Here is a 12,202-nt window from a genome sequence, read left to right as displayed (position 1 = left end):
TGTATTTAATATTTCAATATTTGAGTAATCTTGTATATATAATGCTTGATTAGGCATTCTTTGTCATTGTGGTAATTTATTACAGGTTATATGCATAAATACATTAGTTACATACATCATCACGCTACAACGTGATACAAGTGTGCCTCACTTCAAGTAAACCCGAAGTTAGGCTCCCATTTCAGACTCCCATGTCTTCCCTTGAATTAATTTACTATTTTGAAGTTCAAAACATACCAGTGATGCATACTTTGATAATAAAATTACTTTGACTTCATTTACTTTGGCTTCCTTCAGCACCTTAGGATTGTATGGTTGTAATGTGTGGCATGCACTGCCCTCCAGAACTCACCTATCTGCTTGATTCACTGCAAATGACTATTTAGTGTTGAATCAGAACAGTGATCTTAACAAAAGAATACTACGGATGCTAAACACTTTTTTTAAATTACAGAAATATTCCAAAAAAAAGCAGGATTCACCTAACAACCTCATCCCATCGAGCACCAATATTTTAGTTGATCCGCCAAAAAAGCATCAGATATACCTGATAGACACCCTAATCCCAGAAACATGGAAAGATTTAGCAGCAGAGTCGGAGGTGGCTTTCAGGGAACAGAGCAGTTCACGTAATAACAAGGTAAGAGAATTTAGCCGGGTCCAAGTCTTTTTATCACCTCCCCTCCTCCTCGAATAGAAGACACAACAGAAAGCTTGTGGGGCCGAATCACACTCTAATTCCTCTCCTCTTGTGGCTGATGTACATAGTGAGTTTTTATAGGGGCCAGCGGAAGGCTATCCAGCCGTCACGGCAAAACATCTGGGCTTACACATTTCCTTGTGCACTCAACATGGGTGATGGGTTAGTGTCAAATAATCTTTGCTGTTTGGATGTCCTGTTGCCACTGCAGTGTGTGATTGACTACTTCAAGTGGTTACAATCGGGACCTCTTTGATCTTACTGAATCAGTACTCAAGTTCTCTGTGGAAAGCATCAGGCCCGAACGGGTCCTGTGTGTATCAGCTGGCTGAGGATATTTGAAAGCACTTTTAACCACTTCCTGCTTCAGTCTAAGGTTCCCACCTGCTTAGTGAAGACCACTATCACCCTAAACAAAACAAGGTAACATTAGACATTTAGTAAAAATAAGATTACGTACCTTAATGACTACTGCCCGGTGGCTCTGCTATCCACTATCATGAAGTGGCCTTTCATTGAAATGCTGGTCATGGCATGCATTAAGTCTAGCCTCCCAGGTGACCAGTGAGCATTGTAGGCATGCGATGTTGACATCAGAAGCATGGCAACACTTGTGGGCTGCCCCCTAGTACAACTTTGGGTGTGTTTGGTGGTTAACATAAATGACATATTTCACGGTGTGTTTCAATGTACATGTGAGAAGTAAACTTGAATCTTGCACCTTGACTGGAATTCACCCACTAATGATATAGATCTACAGTGGATGCCACCGCTCTAGCTCTACACTCATCTCTGGAGCATCTGGACAGTAAAGCCTTCTGTGTTAGACAAATGTTTCTTGATTACTGCTCCACATTCAATACTATAATACTAAGCAAACACATCTCAAAGTCCTAGATCTGGAAGTCAACACCCCTCTTTGCAATTAGATCCTTGACTTCCTGACCAACAGACTGCAATCACTAAGGATAGGCAGCAACATCTCCACACCTCAAGGCTGTGTCTCTACTCCTTCTACATGGTCAAATTCTGCTCTAACTTCATCTACAACCACTGTGTCTCAAATAATGATGAGTAGGAATACAGGAAGAAGAGTGTCATGACAATCTTCTTGAGTTGTGATAGATTCTTGATTGGTCAGGTCATGAAGGAATACAGGGAGGAAGCAGGAGATTGGGGCTGAGAGCAAAATGGATCAGTCATGATGAAATGGTGGAGCAGACTCGATGGGCCAGATGGTCTAATTCTGCTCCTATTTCTTTTGGTTTTATGACAACAACCTTCCCCTCAAAGCCAGCAAAATAAAAGAGCTGGTGATTGACTTCAGCAAGGGGAGCAATGTTCATACTCACATCAATAGTGCTGACATTAAGAGGGCTGAGAGCTTCAATTCCTAGGAATGAACATCACCAATAGCCTGTCCTGGTCCATCTTCAGCCAAGAAAGCACACCAGCGCCTCTAGTTCCTTAGTAGGCTAAAGAAATTTGGCATGTTCCCTTTGAATTGCCCAATTTTTATTTGAGGCACCATAGAAAGCATTCTATCTAGATATATCACAGTTTGTATGACATCGGCTCTGCCCATGACCACAAGAAACTGCAGGGAGAGTAGACACAGGTCAGCACATCATGGAAACAAGCCTCCCCTCCACGGACTCTTCCTGCTGCCTCAGGAAAGCAGCCAGCATCATCAAAGACCCCACCAACCCTGGACGTTCTCTCTTCTTCCCCCTTCCATTGGGCCAAAGATACAAAAGCCCGAAAGACCGTGCCACTGTACAGGACAGCTTCTATCCTGGTGTTTTATATTGAATGTTTCCCTGGTGTGATAAGATAAACTTCTGACCCAACAATCTACCTTATTGTGACCTTGCACCTTACTGTCCACCTGCACTGCACTCTCTCTATACTGTGACACTCTATTCTGCAGGGTTACTGTTTTACCTTGTACTAGGTCAATGCACCATTGTAATCAAGAATACGCAAGATGTTTTTCACTGTACTTCAGTACATGTGACAATAATAAACAAGTGTACTAGTTTATTAATTTAATATGTAGTAGACTATAACAAACTTCTACTGATGTACAGTGCAAAGCACTGTGACAGTGGCCTGGCATGGAACCTCCAATACGCAGCAACTCCTGAAATCCGACTCCCAGCTCCTGAATGGATGAGGGGTACCGGGAGCCTCATTTCTGGCAGTGATGAAGATAAGTGGAACACATTTTTCTTGGGAGGAATATCCAGTCAGCTTGCAGATAAACATAAACTCAAAGGAAGAAGACATAAAAGGAGCTGGTTAGAACCAAGTCTTCCAGATCTGTGATATTCTGTGATCCAACAGGTGTGATAACCTTAGAACATAGAATATAACAGCCCATGATGTTGTGCTAACCTTTTAACCTACTCCAAAATCAATCAAATTCTTCCCTCCTAACTACAAAGCCCAGCTACCACTGCAACTGAAAGTGATAGCGAATCGGAGGGAGAGTCAAATCTCTCGGAAGGATCAGCTGAAGAAGGAGGCAAAAGTCCTTCTAGAAATATAGAAAAGACTTTGAGGCAAATAATGCATAAATTAGACACATTAAAAGTAATTAAAAATAATCAAAAAATACTCGAAAAAAAATGACCAATATGGAGACTATGCTTGATAAAATGGCAAAGAGACAGGAAAAAATGGAAAAAAGAATTACGGACTTGGAAACTACAATGGAAGATATGGTTGAAAGAATGGACAAAATGGAAAAGGAAAATATGATGTGGACATCAGAAAGAAAACAATTTATGGAAAAAATTGATAAGCTTGAAAATCTCAGTAGACGAAATAATATTAAAATTGTTGGACTCAAAGAAGATATAGAAGGAGAAGATCCAATAAATTTTTTTCAAAAATGGATCCCTGAAAAATTGAAAATGGAAAGAGAAACTCCAATTGAGATTGAAAGGGCGCATAGATCTTTAAGGTCAAGACCTCGAGCTGATCAAAACCCACGATCAATTTTGATAAAATGCTCACGATACCAAGACAAAGAAAAGATCCTGAAGGCCGCTGCCCAAAGTGCCAAAAATAGAAACGGGCCATTGATGATAGCAGGGAAACCAGTTCTTTTTTATCCGGATATAAGTTACAACCTGTTGAAGAGAAAGAAGGAATTTAACCCAGTGAAAAAAGCCTTATGGGAAAAGGGTTATAAATTTACAATGCGTCATCCAGCAACACTGATAATTTTTTTGGAGGAGGGAAATTTTTTTTTTTCCGATTATCGAAAAGCGGAGGAGTTTGTACAAGAACTTCCATCTATTCGCTAATTACACATAGAGGCTTCCAAACGTAATGGATTAAAGATGAAGATAGACCCAAGGAACAGAAGTGATGGACATTTATGGATATTATAGAAGAGAAAAGCAAAATTTTAGAAATACTAAATGAGAACAGTATTTTTTTTTCTCTTCTTATACATATACTTTTTTATGTTGCGGGGGAGCTGGGAGGCTGTGGATCGGTTACTGCGGGATTCACGTGTGTAATCATGGTGGTTGCCATGACCCGTACAGCAGAGGGGGGTAATGTTGTGTTTTTTTTCTACAACATTAGTAGGGGGGTATTTTGTTTTTTTTCTTTATATTTTAATTTTTTTTCTATCTTTTTGCCTGGATGATTGGTGGGGACACACATAGCAACACGGAGATTTTTATAAAGATTTCCCAGGATACCACGAAAGTGGAAAGATTAGGTATTATTATAGATTGGAGTAATATAATAAAAAAATAATGACTAATCTACTAAATTTTTTAAGTTTTAATGTTAATGGGCTTAATGGGCCAGTAAAAAGAAAAAGAATTTTAACATATATTAAAAAAATGAGAACTCCGTGGGGCATGTGTGGATCTTCCAACATCCAGGCATTCCCTTTTTTTTTCTTTCTTATTTTTTTAATAGGGATGTTAGGGGGGAGGGGTTAAGGGGAGGGGGGCTGGGTAACACTTCTTTTTTCTTACACATTTATTCTGTAACTATTTAAAAACAATAAAAAAAGTTTTAAAAAAAAATTCTTCCCTCCTGCATAACTCTCCAATTTTCTATCATCTATGTGTCTACCTAAGAGTTTCTTAAATAACCCCTAAGGTATCTACCTCTATCACCACTGTTCCACGCACCTACCACTTTCTATGTAAAGAATGGGGTCTCATGCCTCTTGACTTTCTGAAAGAGCCTGTCTTATCAAACTTCTTACTAAAGTCCACATATACCACATCCATTGCTTTGCCTTCATCGATGTGCCTTGTCATATCCACAAACAATTCAATCAGGCTCGTGAGGCACGGCCTGCCCCTCACAAAGTTTTGGTATCCCCTTCTTCCTCCTCCCCTGGGTCAAGCCTCCGAAGCTGGAAGATACTGTCTAAGGGCAGTGCCTGCCATTGGGTAACATATCCTACAAGGCAAAGGGGAAAGTCCAATGCAAGCGCAGTAAATGATTGCGTTTGCTATATTGTTTGCCGAGTGTGTTGTGAGTTGTGAAGGCACTGATGACATGGCCTCCGTGCCAGGAGTGTAGTCTGTTTGTACCGGGCATAGTAGGTCTGCGTGCCAGTGTCCCTGTGATTGCCCTCAGGTCTGACAGCAGTTTGTGACTGTCGCAAGGCTGCATGTCAGCAGGATTTAGCAAGGTCAGAACAGCAAGCCTTGAGAAACTGGAATTACCGATGCACTCTTCCCATCTCCTTGCCGACTCATTGCCATCTGAGCCTGACCACCACTTTCTCTCTGAGACTTCCCTTGGCTCCCTTGTACGAGAGTACCACTCCTCCATCTTGATCACGGGTGTGTGTGTAGGCAATGTGCAGGTATAGATAAGCGTGAATGGGATGGGCCAAAAGGCCTGTTTCTGTGCTGCACAGCTATGTGACTATGGGGTAAGGGGTGTGAATGTGCAGACAAGGGTGTCCATCTCCTGGACAAACATTAGCACAGAGCGATCACGGCTAACTTTGCAGATAGGTGTCTGATGCCAGCCAGTGTACAAAGGGTATGTGCGCACTTGAACTATGGCTGTCATTGAATGCGATATCCCAGTACACTGCCATGAATCAGTACAGGTAATTCATGCAGAGCGGGTTCAACACAGTATGTTAGCCGAGGAGGAATTTCAAGCCAACGATCTCTTACGGTGCAGAGTTGCTCTGCCATGCCAGTTGTTGATTGGCCCATCAAGGGATGTAGCAGCTCTTTCCCATCGCTGGGCTTCCGTGCCATGGTACCAGCTTGCAGCTCTGGATACCTCAGAGCTATAAGAATAACACGTACAAAATACTCTGCCTCTTTCACAAGGGGCTCACTTCAGACTAATGTCGCTGAAGAACCGTTGGGAAAGTGTGCTGCAGATAGGAGGGCCCGTGCGCACACTTTGCTAAGTACCTGTTCATTGAATGTTTAGTTTTGTAGTTATGTAACTTGGGGAGACTTAACAAAGTTCCTGTTGAGTTCGTAGTGTTGCTGAATGTTTAGTGTCATAGTTTTTGAAACTTAGGGTGGTTTAGATGAGTACTTGTTTGACTGAGATCCCTGGTGGAGTGTTTCACTGTTCATTAATAACTGGTTAATGTGCTTACTTGTAATCAGTACCTCCTGTCCCACTTACCAAATCTGCAAATCTGTTTCCCCATTACAATATCCCTAGAATGTTGAATGCATAACCAATATCAAAGATGGCAATGATTAATGTGAATTATATATGATATTGCTAAGGCTTATCTTTCTATATATTTTTTCTCTATAGCAGTATACAGTAACAGCTCCCAGCAAAGATGCCTCAATAAATACCCTTTATAAGTTTTCACCTAGGGACATTGAGGTGGATCAATCCAAAACTTCTGGATTCTACACTAACAAGGTAATTACGGAGTCAGCCAAAGGTGGAACCGCACACGATGAATTTAACTGAGATGAATCATTCAGAGAGGGTTTGGTGATCTACACTCTAAAGGGTTAGGATGCTGTGTAGTCATTTTGGACAATGAAGGTCTGGGTGTGATTCAAAGCTTTCATTCTTTTGAGGGACTCTACATGATTGAAAGGCCTTGTCATCGTCATCATGTGCCATGTTGTTTGATGCATGCGATTACTGTCTTTGACCATGATTGTTCTTGTTAAATTTTTCTAAAGAACTGGTTTGCCACTGCCGCCTTCTGGGCAGTATCTTTACAAGACGGGTGACCCCAGCCATTATCAATACTCTTCAGAGATTGTCTACCTGGCATCAGTGCTCACATAGCCAGGACTTGTTATATGCATCAGTTGCTCATATAGCCATCCATTACCTGCTCCCATGGCCTTGCGTGACTGTGACTGGGGGGAATACCAGATGTTACATCTTGTCCAAGGGTGATCTACTGGTTAGCAGAGGGAAGGAGCACCTTACACCTCCTTTGGTATAGACATATCTCCACCCTGTCAGTTACTTGGCTTGTCTAAATAATATGCAATTCAATTATGATCTAATTATGTTTATAAACACATGAGATTCTGCAGATGCTGGAAATCTGGAGCAACAGGCACAAAATGGTGAAGGAACTAAGGAACCAAATGGAGGAGAAAAAGCAGTAAATGTTTCAGGATGAGACCATTCATCAGGACTGGAAAGGAAGGGGAGAAGAAGCCAGAATAAGGTGGGGGGGGGGGGGAAGGGAAGGAGTACAAGTCGACAGGTGATAGGTGAGACCAGGTGGGTGGGGAGGTGAGGGCGAGGGGATGATGTGGGAAGCTGGCAGGTGATATGTGAGATCAGATGAGTGGGGAGGTGGGAACAAGGGGATGATATGAAATGCTAGCAGGTGATATGTGAGATCAGGTGAGTGGGGAGGTGGGGATAAGGGGATGATGTGGGAAGCTGGCAGGTGATATGTGAGATCAGGTGAGTGGGGAGGTGGGAACAAGGGGATGATGTGAAATGCTTTCAGGTGATATGTGAGATCAGGTGAGTGGGGAGGTGGGAACAAGGGGATGATGTGAAATGCTTTCAGGTGATATGTGAGATCAGGTGAGTGGGGAGGTGGGGATAAGGGGATGATGTGGGAAGCTGGCAGGTGATATGTGAGATCAGGTGAGTGGGGAGGTGGGGATAAGGGGATGATGTGGGAAGCTGGCAGGTGATATGTGAGATCAGGTGAGTGGGGAGGTGGGAACAAGGGGATGATGTGGGAAGCTGGCAGGTGATATGTGAGATCAGGTGAGTGGGGAGGTGGGAACAAGGGGATGATGTGAAATGCTTTCAGGTGATATGTGAGATCAGGTGAGTGGGGAGGTGGAGATAAAGGGATGATGTGGGAAGCTGGCAGGTGATATGTGAGATCAGGTGAGTGGGGAGGTGGGGATAAGGGGATGATGTGGGAAGCTGGCAGGTGATATGTGAGATCAGGTGAGTGGGGAGGTGGGAACAAGGGGATGATGTGGGAAGCTGGCAGGTGATATGTGAGATCAGGTGAGTGGGGAGGTGGGAACAAGGGGATGATGTGAAATGCTTTCAGGTGATATGTGAGATCAGGTGAGTGGGGAGGTGGAGATAAAGGGATGATGTGGGAAGCTGGCAGGTGATATGTGAGATCAGGTGAGTGGGGAGGTGGGAACAAGGGGATGATGTGAAATGCTTTCAGGTGATATGTGAGATCAGGTGAGTGGGGAGGTGGGGATAAGGGGATGATGTGGGAAGCTGGCAGGTGATATGTGAGATCAGGTGAGTGGGGAGGTGGGGATAAGGGGATGATGTGGGAAGCTGGCAGGTGATATGTGAGATCAGGTGAGTGGGGAGGTGGGAACAAGGGGATGATGTGGGAAGCTGGCAGGTGATATGTGAGATCAGGTGAGTGGGGAGGTGGGAACAAGGGGATGATGTGAAATGCTTTCAGGTGATATGTGAGATCAGGTGAGTGGGGAGGTGGAGATAAAGGGATGATGTGGGAAGCTGGTAGGTGATATGTGAGATCAGGTGAGTGGGGAGGTGGGAACAAGGGGATGATGTGAAATGCTTTCAGGTGATATGTGAGATCAGGTGAGTGGGGAGGTGGGAACAAGGGGATGATGTGAAATGCTTTCAGGTGATATGTGAGATCAGGTGAGTGGGGAGGTGGGGATAAGGGGATGATGTGGGAAGCTGGCAGGTGATATGTGAGATCAGGTGAGTGGGGAGGTGGGAACAAGGGGATGATGTGGGAAGCTGGCAGGTGATATGTGAGATCAGGTGAGTGGGGAGGTGGGAACAAGGGGATGATGTGGGAAGCTGGCAGGTGACAGGTGGAAGAGCTGAAGAAGATGGAACCTGATGTAAGAGGAGAGTGGACCATGGAAGAAAGGGAGGGAGGAGGGCCCAAAGGGAAGTGAAGGGTAGGTGAGGAGAAGAGAAGGTGTAAGAGGGAAGCCAGAGTGGGGAATGGAAAAACAGAAATGGAGAAGGGGGATAAATGACTGTAAGTTGGAAAAATAGATATTATGCTACCCAAACAGAATATGTGTTGCTCCTCCAACCTAAAGGATCTTTCCATCTGAATTACAAGACACAAATGGCCATTACTTCCTATAGAGCAATATCTAATGGCATAATTGGCCATGATGCTTCACTCCCAGATGAGCTCAATGCCTTTCATGCACATTTAGAACAACATTACCGTACCACACTCTCACTGCCACTGGGATTAGTGTAGATCAGCATGGGAGTGGTAAAGCCGAAGAGCTCACTTCCATGTGTGGTATCAGAAGAGGCCACGGACCAACATGTCAGAATAGTAGTAGGAAGTAAAATTAAAATGCTCAATGTCATGGGTATATTTTGTGTACAGCTCTCATTGGAATCATTAAATAATCCCTTTACAACTACTGCAGCTACAGACACTGCAGTAAACAACCCCCTAAAAAGAACTGGTGATCTTCTGAACCGGCAGACGCAGGAGCCCCGTCCATGCAGGTGAATGAATGCAGCAGCTGGAAGGTCAGGGAACCTCTCGTTGCCCCAGGAAACAGGGCTGCTGGGGAGGACTGCGAGTGAAAACTGGAACGCAGGGCCCTGAGATCTTCACTCACCACCACCCTCCTGGCTATTGTACAATCTCAGAAAACTAAAACTGAAGACCTGAGAACAAGGCTGCAGTACCAGAGGGTCATCAGGGACTGTTACGTACTCACCCTCTAGTACTCTGGAGACAGCACTCTACCAGAATCAGAATCAGGTTTATTATCACCGGCATGTGACATGAAATTTGTTAACTTAGCAGCAGCAGTTCAATGCAATACGTAATCTAGCAGAGAGAGAGAGAAAAAACAATTTTAAAAAAACGTAATAATAAATAAGTAAATAAATTATGTATATTGAATAGATTATTTAAAAATGTGCAAAAACAGAAATACTGTATATTAAAAAAAAGTGAGGTAGTCCAAAGCTTCAAAGTCCATTTAGGAATCGGATGGCAGAGGGGAAGAAGCTGTTCCTGAATCACTGTGTGTGTGCCTTCAGGCTTCTGTATCTCCTACCTGATGGTAACAGTGAGGAAAGGGTATGCCCTGGGTGCTGGAGGTCCTTAATAATGGGTGCTGCCTTTCTGAGACACTACTCCCTGAAGATGTCCTGGGTACTTTGTAGGTTAGTACCCAAGATGGAGCTGACTAGATTTACAACATTCTGCAGCTTCTTTCGGTCCTGTGCAGTGGCCCCTCCATATCAGACAGTGATGCAGCCTGTCAGAATGCTCTCCACGGTACAACTACAGAAGTTTTTGAGTATATTTGTTGACATTCCAAATCACCTCAAACTCCTAATAAAGTATAGCTGCTGTCTTGCCTTCTTTATAACTACATCGATATGTTGGGACCAGGTTAGATCCTCAGAGATCTTGACACCCAGGAACTTGAAACTGCTCACTCTCTCCACTTCTGATCCCTCTATGAGGATTGGTATGTGTTCCTTCATCTTGCTGACATTGAGTGCCAGGTTGTTACTGCGGCACCACTCCACTAGTTGGCATATCTCACTCCTGTACGCCTTCTTATCTTCACAGCTGTAGTTGTGTTCTCCCTTTCAAAGTGTGCTTAGAAGGCGTTGAGTTCATCGCTTTTTCCTTCACTGTGATCTGGATGGCAGCATCAGTAAAGGCAGAGACAGGGGCATTTGCTTCATGATTAATTCATCATGGTGCACAAATATGGTGGTTCTGTCTCAGTTCTTCCGACCAGGGGCATCTGGTGGTCAAGTCCATCCATTCTGTCTGCCAAAGGAGCTCTCTGCCATCATCCTGCTTGCCATGTACATCCACCCCTGGGCAAATAATCAAGCTGGTATCACTGTGATCCACAGTCACAAGACAGCATGCCCTGATGCTTTCCAATCAATGTGAGATCTTCAACAGGCCCAGTTTGAAGAAGTCTCTGACAAACTACCATCAGCATGTTACTTGTGAAACCAGAGGAATCAACACATTCAATCACTGTTATGTCTCCATCAAGAATGCTTACTGTCAAGCCGTGCCTGCACTTCGGCAAGTATGATCACTTGGCTGTACTCATACTCCCAGTATGTAGACAGAGACTGAAGACCTCAGCACCTGTGCTAGGAACCTTGGAGGTACGGTCAAGAGAAGTGAAGGACCATTTACAAGACTGCTTTGAATCAGTTGACTGGACCATATTCAGGGATTCATCTTCGGATCTGAATGAATACGCCACAGCCATCACTGACTTCATCAAAGACTGCATGGAAGGGTATGTGTCTTTGAGAACATACCGAATTTCCCAAACCAAAATGCCTGGCCGGCAATTCAGTCTGATGAGGGCTATATCTGTGAGATTCAAGACTGATGATCTGGAGCCCCATGAGGAGACTAGGTACAATCTATGGAAGGCCATCATGAGCGTGAAAAGCCTACTTCATCTGAATTTCAAGACACGACAGCTGTGGCAGGGTTTGCATGCCATTACTTCCTATCGAGCGATACCTAACGGCATAATTGGCTATGATGCTTCACTGCCAGATGAGTTCAATGCCTTTCATGCACATATAGAACAACACTACTACACCACACTGCCACTGCCACTGGGATTAGTGTAGATCAGCATGGGAGTGGTAGGCTCAAGGGTTCCATGCTGCATTTTCCTATGAATCTCTGAACAGAATAGAACAAAACTCAGATAATCCTGCATGTTCAGGACTTTGATAGTCCTGAGCTGGCCAATTTTTGGGACTGTTGAACCATTCTTCTGTTAATACCACAACACACTTTTAATATACTCTTAAGTTCTACACAATAGCATAAGATTCTCCAGGTTGGATTCTGGAAGTCGGTGTGCAGGGAACCAGGTGCCAAACCATCAGTTTTTCTAAACAATTGGATCGTGGGTGATAGGTGTATTTGTTTAGTTTTTTTATTCAGAGATATAGCACGGTAATACACCCTTGCGTACTAGTGAACCTGCATGCCCAATTACACCCATGTGACCAATTAACTAATCCGCCGCC

General features: G+C 43.8%; 1 protein-coding gene across 1 annotated transcript in view; it reads left to right on the top strand.

The window, feature by feature from the left end:
* LOC140727243 (uncharacterized) overlaps positions 1-12,202 on the top strand; it is a 102,684-nt gene that overhangs the window by 5,885 nt on the left and 84,597 nt on the right. Inside the window, exon 2 of the mRNA XM_073044507.1 lies at positions 455-640. Within this exon, the coding sequence (XP_072900608.1) occupies positions 455-640 (186 nt within the window). The remainder of the gene's footprint in view (positions 1-454; positions 641-12,202) is intronic.

This window comes from Hemitrygon akajei, chromosome 5 (assembly GCF_048418815.1).
Source record: "Hemitrygon akajei chromosome 5, sHemAka1.3, whole genome shotgun sequence".
Taxonomy (NCBI): domain Eukaryota; kingdom Metazoa; phylum Chordata; class Chondrichthyes; order Myliobatiformes; family Dasyatidae; genus Hemitrygon; species Hemitrygon akajei.
Note: the sequence above shows the minus strand (reverse complement) of the source record. Positions and strands in the feature narration are given on the sequence as shown.